Source organism: Meles meles, chromosome 18, assembly GCF_922984935.1.
Source record: "Meles meles chromosome 18, mMelMel3.1 paternal haplotype, whole genome shotgun sequence".
Classification (NCBI taxonomy): domain Eukaryota; kingdom Metazoa; phylum Chordata; class Mammalia; order Carnivora; family Mustelidae; genus Meles; species Meles meles.
Window position 1 is genome coordinate 15172361 of NC_060083.1, and position 19392 is coordinate 15191752.

A 19392-nucleotide genomic window follows, 5' to 3' on the forward strand; every position below is an offset into this window, starting at 1 on the left:
GTTTCTTGTATCACTGTTTATGTTATTTATTTATTTTTAAAATTTATTCTCCCTCTTTCTTTTTTAAACTAACACAGCCAGAGTTTCCCAATTACCCATGAAAATCATGTCGCCTGAAGTCAAGTCACTCGCTATTTAGAATAACAATATTTTTGAACTCACTGATAGGAAGTTCCACTTTCACTGTTTTTGACAGCAAGTTAATTCTCCTCTATTACAGTGACAGGTAGCAAAATTTAGTCAAGGACAGCTGACTTGCAAACAGAACATTGTATAATAAGAGTATTAGTATCAGAATATGGTGAATTACAGCCATAGCTTGAATTAAGACCTGGAAGATATTCTAAATCTATCACTCCAAAACTATATTACCCTCAGCTTTTTTTAATCATTCAAATTGAAAAGGTAAAACAAAATAATGAAATGGAAATGTAGTAATAGTTGTTTTACATAATGAAAAGGGTGTTGAAGGGACTAAATGTCTGTGAAAATGCCTGGCATAGTGAATTTCAAATAGACTTTATTAATGAGTATTCTACAAGAACTTTATATGTTTTTTTAAAAAAAACACATAGTGTTATATGTGTTTTAGAGACACATGGAATTATAAGTTATGGTTTAGATCATTTCTGTTCCTAGAATGACATTTTGATATACGTGGGGAGCCAGTGGTTTTATGTGGCCCAGAGAAATGATGCTTTCAAATGTCCAGTATCTGAAAACTTGATATTCTTTTGTATTTATCACCCAGGGTTCAGCAATTCATCTTTAAAATTATTTAGGTACTATGTACTATATACTCCTAAGAAAGAATGATATGGAAATAATCTGAGTTGCCCCCTCCTTACCATTTAATCTTAAATAATCATACTGGATGTGGATTACTAGGACAATATATCAGATTTTCAAAAAACAACAAATAGGGGTGCCTGGGTGGCTCAGTGGGTTAAAGCCTCTGCCTTCGACTCAGGTCATGATCTCAAGGTCCTGGGATCCAGCCCTGCATCTGGCTTTCTGCTCAGCAGGGAACCCGCTTCCTCCTCTCTCTCTGCCTGCCTCTCTGCCTACCTGTGATCTCTGTCTCTGTCAAATAAATAAATAAATAAATAAAATATTTTAAAAGTAACAAATAAATATACAAGAAAACAGAAAAACTGCATGCTTAGCTCCCTTCTGTGACTAACACTCCTTGTATGAGTTTAGACAACTCATCTGACCTTTTATATACTTGGCAATTCTATTAAAAAATGGGAGGAAAATATCATGTCTTGTATCCGAAATCTTAAGGGGATCTTAAGAGAGTCTTAAGTTCCCTTCAAACATTAAGATGTTTAATCAGTATAAAGCAGTATAATCTATTATAATCAGTATAAAACATCTATTTAAATCTTCCACAATTTCCAAACAAAAACCATTCTACAAATGCAATCCCTTGACTCTGGAAAAGAACCTGAGGGTTTTGAAGGGGTGGGGGGGGGGGATGGGAGGTTGAGGGAACCAGGTGGTGGGTAATAGGGAGGGCACGTATTGCATGGAGCACTGGGTGTTGTTCAAAAACAATAAATACTGTTAGGTTGAAAAATAAATAAATAAAAATTTTTTAAAAAGATGACATCATCCAAAAGGAGCTATTCTTTGTTAAATATTCATAAAACCCAGTCATTTCTATACTGCCTGTGGTACATCAGCTATAAGGAAATACAATATTATTAACACGAAGGAAATTAAAATAAACATAAAGTGCATTTAAAATGCAAATTAGTTTATCTGATTGCACAGCCTACACTCAGAGTACCTCAAACCTGCAAACTCTATGACAAGCAAGATTACAAAGTGAGATTAGCTCTGTGCCAGTAACATGTAATTTTGCTAAAGTAAGTGATTAAATTCCTCACATGCTTCATTTTTAATCATATATGTTGCTTTGGAAATTTAACAACTAAACTAAGAAAAAAACTATGAGTTTTTTTATGTTGATACAGAAACATATAAGGAAACTTGCCACAAAAAATACACGCGCCCTTGGCTTCGTGGCCTGGATGATGAGGAGGACTTGCTGTGTCACGACCGTGGACTGGCCGAGTGTGCATCCTACGATAGGCTCAGCGCGTCTCTGCCTGTGCACGGTCACGGGGAGCCGGCTCTGGCCACCCTCCAGCACAGTGCCTCCCGGGGCCATCTATGTGGGGTCAGAGCCGGGGCTCAGAACCGGCCCCCAGCCCTCATGCGGCTTGGTGTCCACACTCGCCAACGGGGATGGCGGGTTCCTTCTTGTCCTTTCCTCAGAGCTGGCATGGACCACATGTTTCCAGCATATCTTGTCCTGTGTTCCTGTATTCACGGTGGGAGGGGACCTTTCCTTGGGGATAACCAAGACTCTGGGGCCGGCCAGGGGTGCATTCGGACGTTGGCTTATCACGAGAGGCCTCCCTTGTGTGACGAGCTCAGTGTGTGCGGGACCAGTGACCACAGTGTCAGTGACTCACGGCAGTGGCGGCACAGTCCCCTGAAGCCCGGGCAGGGTTTGACCGTGAGGCCGACTCTGCACGGGGCGTCTGAGAGACAGATGTGACTGGTGTCCACCCAGTGAGACCGGGCAGGCTGATCTCCCAAGAAGTGCACGCCAGTGTGTGGGGGGACACTGAGGCCCTCAAGCCGATGGGACCTAATTCCATGACAGCTGACTCCACACACCGCCTGCTCTGCTGCGGTCCCCGAGGCGTTGCAGGACCAGTCACAGCGCCCCACCCTGTGCGGCCCGTCCCTTGTCAGGTGAGATTCCTGAGTGAGCGTGTGTCCTCTCGGAGTGGCCACTTGGATGTGCAGAGATGGGCCATTTGCCAGGAGGGGGTGGGACCCTGAGGCCCAGGAAGGAAGGGTCACCGGCCACTACCCCTGAGCTCACAGCATGCAGATGGGCACGGGAAGGGGGTGTGGGGACACTGCACGGAGCACGGCCCTGGATGGTCACAGAAATCCTGCGACCTGTCTCTGGGATGCTCTAGCCTTGGCACACGGCTGACCCTGCTAGTCAGACCTCTTGGAAAGGCTCCCACCTGCTCCCCGACCTCTAGGAGCAAAGGATGGGCAGGAAAGTTGTTCTGTCCTCCCCAAATAAAGACCATTCGAATGTGAAATCCAAAGTTTAATCTGACACAACTAAATATATTCGTATATCTCACACTGGAGGATTTTTCGAAACATCAGAAGTTAGAAATTACAAGTAGCTATTGCTTCCTATATTCAGATACATTTGTTTTTATTCATTATTTTGATTCCAAATAGGGAGAGACAACTCTGGCAAAAAATCGTGGATCTATGAGAGCAGATGGCATGAGAGTGTCTCTTAAAGACGCAGACAGTGTTCTGGCCTCTTCCTCCCCAGCACAGGCCACGGACGCTGCTGGGTCCTGGGAGGAAGACTCTGTTCAGGGCGGGAAGGATTTGTGGGGTCAGCAGGCAAGGAAGGCAACCCAGAGTCTCCCCACACCAAGTCCTATCACAAAAGCTACAGCCTGTCTGTCTGCCTTCCTAGAAGCCGTCATTCCAGCGACATGAGTTCCTCTCGTGGCGGGGGGCGGGGGGGGGCGGCAAATTCAAATCCCCTCGACAATCAAGTCACACCAGTGTCTGACCCAGGTGACCCGGGGGAGGCCCAGAAAATGCTGCCATTTCCACTCTTCTCCCTGCTGTGGGGATCTCACACCCAGTAAAGCCAGAAACACCTGTCACCCTGCATCTCCTTCTGTGAACGGGGAGCCCAGAGGCTGCTCTCGACACCGGCAGGGCCCAGGTCATCTCCCAAGAGGTTAGCACAAGTGCCTGCGGGAGCCAGTGGGCTCGCCAGGGACCCCAGAGCTCGTTACCTGCCAGGCTGGCTCCCCCAGTTCTGGTCATCCCCAAGGAAAGAGTGGATTAGCAGGAGCGGCTTTGGCAATATGCAAATCCGGACTTTAAAGTTAAAAATGTGGCTCTAGACTGGTGGGAGATGTGAGGCCTTCCCTGGGGCGGCTGGCCTGGGGCTTGTGTGCCCAGAGACCCTGCCCTTCTTTGGGAGGTGGAGGGCGGAGATGGGCTGTCAACAGCGCCCTCTCCCCGCCCAGCTGGCCCATCCCTCCAAGCTACAGTCCACAAGCCAGCTCTCTCGGTGGCGACATGCGGAGTGCGCCCGCCTCATGGCTGCAACACCGTTTGCTGGTAAGAACGTGGAAGTGTGCTTTACGGAAGTAAAAACAGATATGGTGACTGTCGCTGTGATTGGATGATCCCACAGATCTCCCCTTAGCATTATCTGGGTGAACACGAATGCACATTGTAACCAGGGACCGTGCTGACGAGGCAGGGACACTGGAGACACACAGCTAAGCGGCATCACGATTCGCAGCAACGGTCACGGGTGTGGGCCGCTCCCAGCCTCGGTGGTCACTGCAGGAGGGCCCTGAAGATGGCGTTCACCTCCTCCGCCATGGCCATCAGTGCAAACTCAAACTGCTCCTGGAGGGACAAGAAAGGGAGGGAGAGTGGGTGGGACCATGTTCCTCTCAACTCCAGCCTTCAGCTCGGCTGTGTTGTTCTGCAGAAACAGTTCACGAAAGAAAAGAAAGGCCACTTATGTCCCTAGAAAGGAGAGGACGGATGGCTTGCACGACGAGACCCCGTTTTCATGGTGACTAGGGTTTCTCGCTCATCTTCTGTCATGGAGGGGCCCCCGCCTGGTCCCTTGGATTGCACAGGGACGGCAGAGTGCCCAGCCCCTGGGGCCCAGGGCAGACACAGACCCTGGCCGCTCTGAGCTCCAGACCCCACGCCAGCTGCCGCGGGACCAGCCACACGGCCTCCCCTCGGAAAGGCAGAGGGTAGTGTCATCGCGGTCATGGGCCATTGACCTAGTGTCCAGCTGCGCCCCATCCTGTCGCACCTGCCAGGAAGCCCCACCTCACCACAGCATGTCCAGTTGCAGACGTGTGTGAGCACACATGTGCTCCCAGCCACGGGCACACGCTGGAGGGGGCACGCTGTCTCACACGCAAACCTGCCAAGACCAGGAGGTGGGAGCGAGGGCGGTGTCAGGACTGTTCTCTGGAAGTGGGGGGCTCAGCAGCCGGAAGCAAAGCCCACTCTTCCACGCGGCTCCCAGGCCACCTCCCTGACCCGCCTGCCACTGCACGGGAGGCTCACAGTCATCCCAGAGTTCACAGGGATAAAGAAGTCGCAAACACCATTGCTTCTGGTGAAGGAAAGCCTGGGGGATGGTTTCAGTGCGCGAGAACGCAAGGGGAAGGCAGCTGCAGATCCAGAAATCAGGTTAATACTGACTCTGAATGCCGGGCACGTGGCAGAAACAACAGAACGGTGGGATACTTCAGCGCTCACTTTGGGACCAAAGACTGTCACTGGGTGTTCTCTTCATGCTGGCACTGAAGGACTGACCCGTGTGGACCCGCATGGCGACCTTGCTAGTGGGCGCACAGCCTCCTGACGCACATTCTGGACACGACCGTCACAGGGGTGCCCGGTCGAGTGCAGCAGTGGCTTCAGGAGGCAGGCCCCATGCGCCCGGCATCCCTCCTCACTCGAAGATCCCAGAGGAGTGGCCTCTGGCTGTCACCGGGGACAGGAAGCTGTCTGCTGTCACTTTCTCTCCCGGTAACAGCCTGTTCAGGGGGACACGCCTTCGGGAGGACCCAGTTTAGGACGTCCGAACAGTCACACCCAACCATTTCTTCCCCAATCGCCGACTTGACGATGGGGAGAGCAGGGTTTCGTGATGACTTGAAACGTGCAAAGACAAATGGAGACTCTGGGACACTCACATCCAGGATCATGTGCCTGCTACAGCTTCTGACACCCTGAAAGTCAATCCCGGGACATAACGTTGATGAGGAAGGTGGCAAGTTCACACACTGCGAAGCCTCCGTGGCTGTCAGGAGGACCCGGTCGGGCCAACACGTGCTACAGCGGCCGCGACCAAAGCAGACGGCATATGTGAGCCGGTGCCTCGACTGCCCTCATCAGACAGTCCATGTTGGCAGCAGTGTGGCACGTCTGCAGGCTTAGATCCTTACTGGGTGGTTCGGGTGGACCCGGGAACAGGAGGGCCTGCGGGACATGGTTGGGGGTGGCACGACCCTGGGTCCCAACACGGGAGTAGCTCTGGGCACACTGGTAGCAGGAGTGGGGGGCTTCCTGGGACGAGGGACTCCTGGCAGAGGCGTGCTGTGCGCTGCGCCTCGGGGCAAGTTGGCAAGGACATGGGGCTTGTCAGCCCCTCTGCTCCTTCCTGGAGAAGCAGCCGCGAGTGGCCGTGCCGCCGTGTGCTCTGGTCTCTGGCCCCCGGTGAACACGGGTGCACACTCACATTTCAGTGGTATCACCTCTGCTGAGAGGCCTGCGTCGGCGCCTCAGAAGTCCGGGGAGCCGAGCCGACAAGCTGGGCAGACCCAGCCTGCGACGAGCTTTTGCCATGGTGACTGCAAGTACGAGTGGAGGCGTTCAGGACTGCTGTGTCTGTGCGGGTGTGTGTGTTTGCATTTATAGTCACACTCAGATTCGTGTTTGCGATCCCTGTGGCTCACACAAAGAGCTCGGGGCACACACAACATTGCCATAGTACTGTCATCGTTACTGATTTTGAAGGGGGTCACAGTGAATGCCTGTCCCGGGGGCTGTCACCCTGCACGCAGAGCCAACGGCCCCTCCCCTCCTGGGCAGCGCTTTCCCGCGCCTCCCTCAAGGTGGGGGGGGGCGGGACGGAACGCTCTCCGTGCCCCCAGCTCCGGAGAGGGACAGGCGGGAGGTGTGGGCAGCACACGTGTACCCCATGCACACCCACCTGGGGCCAAGCGACATCAGTCCTTCCTGGGGACACACGGGTCAGTCGGCTTTTCTTTTTGAAAATGAATGTCGAAGAGAAAGTATCGTTAGAGAGCATTCAGGCCTTCAGTTAAGGAGGCACCTTCACGAGATGAGGGCACGGAGGGGAGGGTCTGTCCCACAGCAGGCGTAGAAGACGAGACATTGCTCACCCCGTGACTGTGCTGTTTTCACTATGTCCGCGATTGCATCTCCCTTCCTGAAATGCGCGTCCTAGCATGCTCCTGACAAATGTGTGGTGAGGGGCTTGGGTGGCCTCTCCTTTGGCTCAGGTGGCCTCCATCAGCTCGGGTCTCACGGGCTGTGACCCCGCTGCACAGGACGTGCCCTCGGCTGACGCCAGCTCCGTGGCCAGTTCCTGCCCCCGGAGACGTGCAGCCCGTGTCTGGGCCTCGTTGGACTGAGTGTTTGCTTCCAGGTGGAGAAGCGGCTCTCGGGTTTTTTGAACGTGAAGATGGAGTTGTGCGGTCAAGGCTGTGCGCTGGGGCCGGGGCCGTCTCCAGTCCTGGTGGCGAGGCGCCTGCCGGCCCCTGTTCCGTGTCTTCGGCTCCCGTGGCAAAGTCCGACCACACGCGTTTGCGTGAACTGTCCACAGGCGACCTTCTCTTCGCTTCGACAGAAGAGTATTCACATTATACGACACTGTTTTTCTCACAGGAATTTCCCTTTTGTTCAATTGACCGTGAGGGAAACTCCGTCTCGTGGAGTAGGGCTGGGCAAAGCCGCCGTGAATTAAGGCAGACGGGGGTCTGGATGTGCTTCTTTCTTCACGCCTGGAGATTCCAAGAATTGCATTCACGGACACACTTCGCGACAACTCTTGAACGCCGACCTGAAGGAAGAGGGTCCAGTCCTGCCGGGAAGCTATGTGACGCCAATTCTCTGCTGCCTGCTTCATCTCCCTTTCCCACAAGGCCTGGGGGCCACCCCCTGGGCCTCAGGACCTCATGCCATGAGGTCCGTTCTGGCAAACAGGACGCAGACAAGAGGGCCGATGGGTTTTGGGGTGTGTTAGGCATTGTCCCCACAGTTTCTCCCAGATCCACTCTGGAGTCTGCGTTTTGGGTGTCCTTGAACCGTCTGGGGTGGAGGAAGCCTGCCTGGGCGGGTACCCAGGTGCAGAGAGTAAAGCGGGTCTCAAACTGATGATTTCCTGCAGATTATCTGTGCAGCATCGAGATTCAGGGGAGAGAGAATCCATTTCTCATTCCTAGTTATTAAGTGTCCTTGCTCACCAGGTCCCGGTTCTCAGCAACCCCCTGCCCCCCACCCAGCCTCCTCCGTGGCTGCTGGTGGCCTGGTGGGGCCAGACCATCCAGGACAGTGCACTGACCCTGCCGAGCTGGCCCTTAGGAGGCCACCGCCAAGTGGCAAGGGCAGGCTAGTGGGACAGACATTCCCTGGGCACAAAACCTGCAGGTTACTTGTCACTGCTGACATTGTGATAGAGCACAACAACAAAGACACATGAAAAACACCAAAGCTCTCCCCCAGGACACTGCTCACACCAAGGAGAGTAGCCTGGTGGACAGCCCCTGAGTCGAGTGACCGAAGCTCACTTCCTTTTGAGATGGTCCTGCCTGAGGGGTACAGCCGGAATCCATCACAGGGACGGCAGACAGACTCAGTCACACCTGCCAGTTCCCTTTGGAGGACCTTTCCAGGCCACCCAGCTGTCCCACTAGGGGAGATGTGGGAGGTGGGATGACGGAGTACAACTTGGGGGGGGTCCTGCTCCAGGGAAAGGTTGCTAGGGTCATGGGTGAGCTGGGACCCAGAGCTGCACCCGAGTAAAAGGCTCAGACCGGCGCCGTTTCCTGGCCACGGTCACCTGGAGTTGCATAACGTGCTAGCAGTGGGACCCTAGTGAGGGCACAGGAGAACGATCTGGATTGTTTCTGCAAGTGTTCTGCAGGTCTGGAATAATTTCAAAATTTCAAATTAAAGAAAAGCCCCAGGAAAACAAAGTGTGTCATGATGGATGAAATCCTTTCATTCGAATCAACTGTGATCATTAGGACAGCCCGCGGGCGGCCACCAGTGGGACACAGTGAAGGGCAGGGTGCTCGGGGCAGACCCACTTCACACGAGGGCTTTTTATGACTGTGGTCCTTGTGGGCATAAGGAAGTCCTTCTGCAAGGGCATCCTTCAGTGCCTATGGACTTCCATGCAGGTGCTGGCGGCATTGGGGTCGGGACCACCTTAAGAAGGGCAACATTCTGTATTTCATGACGTTGGGACCTTTATGGAACTGATGTGCGGGAGTGTCTGTGCCCCTTGGACCCCGATAACTCTGAACGCTAAAGGAACATCATATTGAGCCCATTTCTAGCTCTGCTTAACCCAACGCCAACCAGGCAGCTTGTGCTCACTCTTGTTGCAAGTGTCGCCGTTTCAGTAGGCAAATCAAGGCATTGTGAGGTGTCAAGGGGCCTGCGTCTAGCCCGGGGCCTCTCGATGACCATGCAGCAGAGCTGTGGTTCTGAGGGCCAAAACAGGGGAGTCTGGCAGGATGTTTGGTGAATCTAGAACATTCCCCTGCAAGGGTGCTGGGGTTATCACCGACCTCTTTTTGTTTAGAGAATAAGAGAGAGCAGGCAACAGGATGGGCGGAGCGAGAGGGAGAATCCTGAGCAAACCCCCCACTGAGCATGGACTCTGAGGTCATGACCTGAGTGGAAATTAGGGGTCAGATGCTCAACTGCCTGGGCCTCCCAGGCGTCCCTGTCACGGAGCTCTTATAAAAATGTGATGCTCTCCCCGTCCCTGAATCTGGTGAGGGAGGGCTCCAAAGCCTGGAGATCCTACCGAGTCTTTATGTTGAAATGCAGGTGGTCGCCGGAACCTCGGGCCAGCCTCTGGGGAGGGGCCTCTGAAGCCCGCCTGGGACCTGTATGGGCGACGCTCGGTCCTCTTCTCCTCTCTCTTGGCTTGGAAACACGTGCAGAAAGACAACTTCCTCCCCCCACTCCCGTCCCCGAGGACTGGCCAGCAGTACCTTCGTCTGGACCATGCCTGGTCTCTGGTCCCTCAAGTGCTCTAGGGTTGCAGCGATGTTGATCTCCTTGGTGCCTGCAACGACACACACAGGTCAGCTCAGACTTGGCGCCGGCGCTCGCTGTCCCTCACCCACACCAGGCTCCCTTCCGGCTTGGCCCTGTTACACTCGCTGCTCACAGGTCTGGAGGGCAGCCGCCCTGGCCGCATTCATCTGGAAGGATGTGGTGCGCTGGTTTCTGCGGGTTCCTGCAGGAACGCGGGGCTGGGACTTGGCTGTCAGACGCGTGCTAGGTCCTTACCACAGTCATCGCTGTCAGAGACAACAACCTGATGCCTCATGTGTATGTGTGGCATTAACAGAATGTTTCAGCAATTTCAATTGTGTAGGTTTTTAAAAAATTTTCACGTAATGAGAAATTAGACTAATAAATCCTTTCTGTCTTATATCGAAAGGTAGAGCTCCTGGTGAGTGTCTCAGACAATAACAAAGGGTGGAGATGCCCTTGTGTGTGTCCGCGGCAGAGTTTTGCTGAGAGACCCCCTCACCCCCCGCAACAGGCAACGTCGGGCTCACGGCAGGTGACCCCGGCTTCACAGAAATACCATTTGGGTTTGAAACTTTGACCTTGTCATTAATTCAAAGTGAGTTCTTGTTTCTCTGTCTTAGTAGACAAGGAATGGCGCTGGGTCCCAAGCCCAAAAACCTTCTCACAGTTGAAGGCACTGGGACACATCCACCAACATGAAGATGAAAATGTGGGAACTGGGAGGGCGTAGTCGCCTCTGAGGTGGAAGGACCCTTGTGCCACACATGAGGTGCCGTGTTCCGAGCGTCACCTCAGCTCGTCACAAGAGCACAGGGGAGTGGGAGCTGCCACCCCACCCCACGGAGGAGACCGAGGCTTGTCCCGGTAGAACAGCCTGTCCCTGGTCACACAGCCCATGGCCGCGGTCATCATCACTCCGCACCAGGCAGAGGGGTGAGAGGCCCCTACGGGCCCCTCTCTGTCTCCACAACCTACGTGAGCACGTCGCTCCTCTCGGGCACAGAACCAGGACCACGAACTTGCATGTTTCGATGGTAATTTTTCAAGTTCTGGGCCTTATTTGGCTGGAACCGAGCAGCCTGTGATGTTTCCTGAGCACAGTGGGTTGAGCCGGGCAGAGAGGAGGTGAGGTGGGCACTGTGGCCGCTGCCCTCGTGCCCCCCCTCCCCGCCGGTCCTTGAGCAGACACAATGGGGGACGGCGCTCAGCATGCCGAGGCCTGCAGCCAAAGTGCTGGCCTTACGGGAACTAGGTTGGCAGTCCTTTCAGACACGGGATACTGTGCTAGCAGGAACGGGGACACCCCGAGTTTCCCCGAGCGCTACCTCAGGGCCTTCATAGCAAGGAGAAGAAATCCCCCTATTGGAACAGCCAGATGGTCCCCCAGGGTGCTCGGCAGCTGGGGTCTGCTGAGAATCTCATCCAAGGAAAAGACAGGGGTCGAGTTCTGGACGTGCGTCTCCTCGGGTGTGACGAGGCCACAATCAATGGGATTTGTTTTAAGGGAACCCACAATCCTCTGTTCTGTCCCGTGGATCTGTGTGTCTGTTTTTGTGCTGGTACCAGATTGGCTTGACGATCCCAGCTTTGAACCGAGCTCGATGTCCGGGATTGTGATGCTGCCAGCTTTGGTTTTCTTTTTCTTTTCTTCTTTTTTAAAAAATATTTTATTTACTTATTTGACACAGAGAGAGAGAGAGAGCACAAGCAGGGGGAGGGGCAGAGGGAGACACAGGCTTCCCGCTGAGCAGGGAGCTTGACACGGGGCTCGATCCCAGAACCTGAGCCCAAGGCAGACGCTTAACTGACTGAGCCCCCAGGTGCCCCTGGTTTTCTTTTTCAAGGTCGCTTTGGGTGTTTGTAGTCTGTTGTGGTTCTGTATACATTTAAGGATTTGTCTAGTCCTGTGAACGATACTGGTGGTGTTTTGATAGGGATTACATGAAATGTGTAGATGCTTTGGGTAGTGTAGACATTTGAACAATGTTTGTCAAAAACAGATGAACAGAGGGGAAGGGCGGAAGAGAGGAAGAGAAGGAACGGGACCGGAAGAGACTCCTGAAGACAGAGATCACACTGGGGCCTGGGGATGGGCTGCACGGGTGCGGGCTGTAAGGAGGCCCTTGCGGGGATGAGCACTGGGTGTGTAAGTGATGAACCACTGAATTCTACTCCAGAAACCAACACTGTATGTTCACGAAACTTTAAGTAAGAAAAATAAAGTTCAATGGATCAGAAACAGTAAGTAGAAGTAAAGGGAACTGCCGAGTCTGAGAATCTGAAACAAACAGGAGTTTGCCCACTACGAAATGGGGAGATGGAGAAGATAGGAGCCCAGCAGTCGGGGAGGGAGGCCACGGCGTGTGGTGCCTCCCATGGCGGCCACGGCCTGAGGATCCACTGCCTCATCTTCCCAGGGTAGGCTGGGCCCTCAGGGCCCTCGTGCGAGTTATCGGGATAAGTGTACAGAAACAGACTTCTTTAAGACACTGACTTTAGGGGGCCAAAGGCTCCACGCACAGGGAGCGAGGGGCAGACGGAGTTGTTCCACCCACGTGCAACACTGTTCTCCAGTGGGCAGGGGTGGCCGCAAAGGTGCCTGCAGGACTGCTCCCCGTGCCTGCCACCCAGTGCCAGGAGCTTGTGTTGCTGCCCTGCCCCAGTCTAAGCGGGCATGGAGCACCAAGGATCCGACACAGAGCGACACAATGCGGCCACGATTCACAGTCCTGACAGTGCTAGACGCTCGCAGCTTCCGGAGAATTAACCTGCTCGGTTCCGGCCATGCTGGCTGCCAGCCGGGCCCATGGCGATTTCATCCCACGACCTCAAGGCCTGGATTTGGGAGAATCAGGTGTGGGGCAGAGGCTGGTGCAACAGAGAGGAGTCCCAATCCTTCTGAAATGAAATCCACGGCTTCACGTGGGATTCGGACTTAGGGAGAACCCTCTCTTTCTAAGGCCGTTCAGGGCACGCACTTTGAGTCCTTGAAGCTGCTTAAAACTTCTTCCAGGGCTCTTTATTCCGAGGGGCTGCTCTGTATGCTGGGACCATACAGAGGCCGTCCCTGCTGGAGGCCACAGCCGGGGCTGGGGACACATGCACCCTCCCTCCTGGGTGGCAGTGTGCAGGTCAAGGGATGATGGCCGCTGTCCCAAGCCGGCAGCTTGGATAAAACCCTATGAGGAACCTCTCTTGTTTTATCACTTGATGATGCCCCTCTGGACCACTGTCTGTGGGGAGAGGGAGGGGCAGGAGGGGAAGGCCAATCGGGTGGTTCCTAGATAAGGCGTTTAAGCCACCAGCAGAGCCAGCAAGAATCCTGCTTCACCTGGAGCCAGTCGGACACTTGAGGAGGTCAAACCAACACTGAAAAACATCCAGAACAAAATTTGGGGAACTGATCGGTTTAAAAGTCAAGTCCATTGTGGGATGCGGGTGGCTAATGTCCGCTTGCTTGTCAGAATTGTGACAATAAGTTCTTTGCAGGGACACCTGGGTGGCTCAGTCAGTTAATTGCCTTTGGCTTGGGGAGCAATCCTGGGGTCCTGGGATGCAGTCCCACGTGGGGCTCTTTGCTCCGTGGGGAGCCTGCTTCTCTCTCTGCACCTCCCCTGCCCATGCTCGCTTTCTCTCTCTCTCTCTCAATTAAATAAAAGTCTTAAAAAAGAGAAGTTACTTGCAGTGAGTGCAGAGAGAGAAGTTCACAGAACTCAGTCCGTGGTCTGTCGTGCATGCTGGGGTCACATGGGAAGGGCGGTGGGAGAAGGTGCTGCCTGGCACTCAGCGCCCGTGAGTGCAGGGGGCCTCACAGAGCAGGACGCAGAACCCGCATTTGTAAAGCAGACCCATTGGGTCGGGAGGGCGGGGCGGGTGTGTGCATCCCTCCTTGCTCTATGAAGGGATTTATTTAAATCCCCCCGATTCCAGGAAGCTCCCTTCAGTGCATTTAAAGTGGAATTCCCTCTTTAAAAATCCCGTCTTGCTGACAACATGAGAAACTGGAGGCGGATGGATGGACCTACTGCGTGCGGTGCTCAAATGGGAGAGCCTGTAAGTCCTCAAAGAAGCAGAACATGCGGAAAGATGCCCCTGGGAAGACCCGATGGGCGCGAGATACGGGGGAGCTTCCCGGCCTCCCCGCCTGAGAAGCATCGCTATTCCAACAGCAGATCTCTCAGGGCCTGCCCAGCGCAAGGGGTGCCCCCTGGGCTCGGCTGCCCCTGCCCACCCCGAGGTCTTCCCCACAGCCCCCTGGGGTCGGCTAGTGCACATGGGGACCCACCCAGGGCGGCGCTCCGATCACTCTCAGTCTCTCCTTAAATTTCAAGAACATTGGTTTCCAAGTTTACGTACCCATTAAATACATTTTTAAGCCTGGAGAGGTTTTTAGGCCCTAGATAAAAAGTATTAATCATGAAACAATGAAAACCTCGAGAGCACTAGTATGATTAAAGCATTAAAACTTTTTTTGGAGCTGGGGCGTCTGGTTGGTTCAGTCGGTCAAGCATCTGCTTTCAGCTCAGGCCATGATCCCAGGGTCCTCGGATCAAGCCCCACATCGGGCTTCTTACTCAGCTGGGAGCCTGCGTCTCCTGCTCCTGCTTTCCCTGCTTGTGTCCCCCCTCTCGCTGTCTCTGTCATATAAATAGAATCTTAAAAAAAGATAAAAACAACTTTTTTTTTTACATTGAACGGATGTTCTCGAAATTTAAGAAAACCAAGGTCTTGATGGGGTTGGCTTCGAGCTCTCCTGGTGTTTGTTCCCGGCCGCCGACTCGTGTGAACAGTCCTCCCACCTTGGCCTGCAGGCCTCCCGGCAGGTGCGCACCCACACACGACCTCTGTGCTGATGCCCGACACACAAACCAGTTTCATCGGTTTCTACCCACAAGGTGTGCAAACAGCAGGACTCCCGTGCGCTCTTTTCTTCAAGGTAGAAAGACAAGGTGTGTCCAGTGTGCAAGAGGGAAAGCCTTCGGTTTGCACAAGCCAGTGGTCTGGCTTCTGCTGTTAGGAGGCGCCGAATGCGGGCAGTGCTCTGGCCGAGGAGCGCCGTACCCAACACATCCGGCCCCAGCTCCGCCTCGGACAAGACCCGGTGGCTTGGGCGCTGTCTTGGAGGTGTGCCCACTGCACACACACGCCTGGCACAGGCTCACGCACACGCTCCGCTGTCCAGAGCCTTCGGGCTGTACTTGCAGCAGCCGGAGGGTTTCTGCTGGCCTCGGAGATGAGCTGTAATCTTTTGTCTCTGGATCAAAGGGGACAAATTTGCATCCTCCTCCCTTGAAAATCAAGGGTACCAGGACCTAAACCCAAAATACTTTCCATGTTTTTTTATAAAAAACAAGTTTGGAATCATTTTTCAGGAGAAACTATGATGCTTCCAAGTTTGTATGCAAGCCGTGAAGTCAGACAGAAGCAGGCCGTGCCGGTGGGCGCACTCACGGCGAACTGCAGGATGTGGGGCTGCTGGGGGTGCCGGCCGCCGGTCCTCCAGCCGGGGTGTCTGCACACCACGGGGCACCCATGGTTGTGAGCATATGGGCCCGGCGCCCAGGTGTAAGTGAGCCCGCTGGCCGTTGGGTGTGAAAAGGGACGGATGAGGGGAGACGCCCAGCACTTGGGGAGCAAGCCACCATGCACAGGTGTGGCTGCCTCTCCCACCACCGGAGCAGCAGGTGCGGTACGCTCAGGGAGTGAAGGAGATGCAGAGGCTGCGGGGGTTGCGGAAGCCTGCAGGTGTGGTCAAGCCTCCTGTCCATGAGGGTCCACGCAGCCCAGAGAAGGGTCCGAGTCATGAACGCGCACACGTGTGTCCTGGAGCGCATCCTGGCTGCAGGAAAGGGGCCTACAGGACCACCGCCAAGTCCTCGGGAACACCGGGGGCTCCTGGTAGGAGAGTCTGCAGCTTGAAGCAGCTTTACCCAAATGTCTGGGCGGTGGGGATGCAGAAGCCAGCCGGGCCAGGCTGCACGGGCTGCTCTTGGTCAGAGAAACGAGTCCTTCAGCGTGACTGACCCTCCAACCTCTGGTCACCAAAGTGGCACCGTGGGCTCCGCTGGCCCCTCCTCCCTCAGTCCTCCCTCTGCTTCTGACTCAGGAAGCGGAGTCTGAGGCCTGGCTGGGGACGGTGCAGAGCACCACCGTGACTCCAGGCTCTGTCGGTGCCGCCGGTGAAGCACTGGGCCCCTCCTCTGTGGACTCCTCCTGGCCTCGTGGAAAGGAGGAGCAGATGCCCGAGGAGGCGTCGGGAGGGAGCCCAGAGGTCGGGAGGACAGCGTGGGACATTAACATGTAGCTCCATGTGTTCTGTCCTGCGGAAGTCCAGGTGACTTCAGGGGCCCTTATGAAAGAGTCACTAATTCAGGGGACAGAGACACATCCCCTATACTACTGCCCCAGCCAGACGGCCCCTTTCTCGCTCAGGCCTCAGAATCCTACTTGGTACAGCCTGTGAACTGTCACTGCCAAGAGACCAGGATGTCTGTGTGTGGGGACTTCTGCTATCAGGAACGGATGGGGGGGTGGTCTCAGCAGGAGCAGGGACTTGCCCTCCCTGTGCGGGGAGGAAATGAGCACGAGGTGGGAACTGCAGCAGAGGAGGCCTGGGCAGGCCTCCGGGGTCTCGAGGGAGAGGGTCGTGGTGGCAGATGGAGTGGCCTCAGCGGCCCCGCAGTGGGCAGAGCTCTGCTGGAGAGTGCTGTCAGCAAAGCCGCTGGGCATGTGTGGCAGGGCCCAGTGATCAGGCCTGCCTGGGGGTGGCAGGACCGATGGTGACGCTGCTCACGGGGAAGGGGACGAGTGGATGGACAGGCTGGCAGCCCAGGGTCCAGCAGGAGGAAGCAAACTCATAGGAGGGACGGCCCAAACACCAGCCAAGTCAGGCGGGTTGACCCAGGTTTTGTGCTGTGTCAGCTGGGCTGGGTGTCTGTGGGTCGCCCACGGACTCATCAGACAGGGAGGAGCGGCGTGGGCGACCCCAGCAGGCCGTGTGAGCATCCAGATCTGACCCAGGAGGTATGGGAGGGAGGACTGTTGCTCTGTGACGGCCTCACGGGGACCTGCGTCCCCCCACTGGCTGTTCTGAGCACCCAGAGCCGACACCCTGACTGCGCTGCTCATCGCGGTGGCTCACTCCACGGGATGGGGACTGTTTAGGAGGTGAACTTGGGATCGTGGTTCACAAAATTACCCAAATACGTGGTGTTCATGCTGTGTCCGTGGGGTAAGCGGCCCATCATGTCGTTCTCTCTGGTAAGCGGCACCCGTGGTGTGGCCCGGCCAGGGTCCTGGCCCGCAGATGCGGCTCCGGGCCGCTTCCCTGAGTCAAGGCCGCAGCCGGCCACTGGCGCACGTGGCTCCCATCGCTCCCAGTGCTCCCAGCACCGCTGCCCCGTCTGACCCCGCTGCCTGGCCCTGCCGCAAGCCACCGGGCAGCTCGTCGTGGGAATGCAGATCCAGTCGGGTGGGGGATGGTGCCTGCACACCCCACCTGCTGCACTCAAACGGCTCCCAGTGTCCTGACACGTTGTCACCTGGGACCGCACGATGCTGGGGAGGAGGCGTCTGGCTTGGAGGCCGTGCTGAAGCCAGACTCCCTGTGGAATCCGCTTTCCGCTGGTTCTTCAGGTTTTTTACACTCCGCCACACACAAGGTGATGCTGCGCCTCGACACGCACCGTCCTCCCGGCCCGTCCTCCCGGCCCGTCTTGTCTGTGGCAGAGGCCGCGTGCCCAGCCATGGGCGTCCCCACGGCGAGGGCGGGCTCAGGCCTCCCGCACACTCCTCCCCTCGAACCAACAGTCCCACCAGCCTCTGCCTGCCCTGTCGCTTCTGCAGTGGCTTCAGGCCGACCCAGGTCAGTGGGGCTGCCACTCCAGCCTGGAAACAACTCCTCTCAGCTCCCTTGCTTGCCCCATCTCTCTGGGGCCCGTGCCGGGTGTCCTGCTGCTGTCTGTCCTCTCTTCCTTCTGGGCTCTGTCACATGCAGAAAGACCTGGGCTCTGCATCCACCCGGCCAGTGGGAGGCCACCTGACAGGTCGCCAAACCTCTGAGATCTGCTGCCTCAGTCTACAACGGGGTGTCCGAGTGAATGAGCTTCAGGCCCCCTTCTGTCCGAGGTTGATGGTCCAGAGCTCTGCCCCAGGTGGGGAGTGAGGCACCCCAGGGCCCTGCGTCCCGAGTAAGGGGACTCACGGCACGCTCCACCCCTATAAGACGCGACTCCATCTGTTCTTCTCCATGGAGGATAAACTCAAGGAAGGTGACCTTGTTGTCTGGCCTCGTTCACTGTGCCTCCCCCGACACCGTGCCTGGCAAGGTGTTCTGTAAACAGGTTGAAATGACACTCCTATGGCTTCGCCCCAAGAAGGACATTGTGGTACAGTGACAGTGGCCACGAGGCCCAGGAGGACCCATGAGAGAAGAGAGGAGCTGGGGAGCCATGGGGCAGTACGTGGGAGGCCCCGAGCCCTGAGGTCAGAGAGGCCGTGGGCCCGAGGGGCATGGTGGAGGAACAGGAGGGCTCCACAGGCCCCCGAGACTTACTCTTTCAGATGTCATCGAACGCCATGTGGAGAACAGACGGGGTCGGGACCGAGCAGGGACATCTGTCCAGAGGCCGCCGCAGTGGGGCTGGAAGGAACGGGTGCCCACCATCAGTGCTGTTCCCTAGAGCTGCATGGCCCTGTGGGACTCCCCGTGACGAAAGAGGTGCTCCATGTCCCCACATGGCAGTCAGGAGTCACGGGTGTCCTGGGCCGTGAAGTGTGGCCAGGGTGACGGAGGCACAGGTTTTCACATTTTAACCCACTTGCGTCGGCACGTGTGGCTGATGGCTACGTGGGGAATGGCGCGTCTGAGGAGGAGCAACAGGTTGAAAGGTTCAAGCAGCCATAAAACGTTGTTTATTATACCGGACAATTCACTGCGGACTTTAAAAATGGGGTGGTCTGTTTGTTGCCTTGGAAGAGGCAATGGTATAGCATTATCAAGGACACGGGCTGTGAAGTCACATCCCAGCAAGGTCACTGATGGCTGTGTGATCCTGGGCGAGTTAGGCCTGAATGTCTTTACCTGAGAAATGGTAATAAACATGTTACCATCTGCTGAGCCCTTGTAGGACATCACTTGAAATGTAAGTACATAAGAAATGAAGTTGGGGAGAGGTTTAAAAAAACCTCTGTGTATTTTCCACATTGATTATGTATTACTTTGGGAAACATAGTTGTAATCAGCTAAAGAAATGAAAATTGCATGTGTCCATACACAAAGTATTAAAATGATGCCCACTAAAGAGTTAAAAATCATCCCATCTGCAGATAAAGGCAAAGAGGTGGGAAAACTTGCCCTTTTCGCTTTATATGTTTTTCTAACATTTTGACAGACATGTATATGTTACTGCTTTTATTTATTCTCGTTTTTTGGTTTTATTGAGTTTTAGATTTTACTTCTAGTGTAGCAAA

The 19392-nt window shown here is 55.0% G+C and overlaps 1 protein-coding gene across 1 annotated transcript in view; it reads right to left on the reverse strand.

The window, feature by feature from the left end:
- Positions 1 to 4422: 4422 nt before the first annotated feature.
- LOC123930003 (receptor-type tyrosine-protein phosphatase N2-like) overlaps positions 4423 to 19392 on the reverse strand; it is a 67857-nt gene continuing 52887 nt past the window's right edge. The window contains exons 12-13 of the mRNA XM_045986231.1: positions 9873 to 9946; positions 4423 to 4494 (exon numbers count right to left, since the gene is read on the reverse strand). Of these exons, the coding sequence (XP_045842187.1) occupies positions 4423 to 4494; positions 9873 to 9946 (146 nt within the window). The remainder of the gene's footprint in view (positions 4495 to 9872; positions 9947 to 19392) is intronic.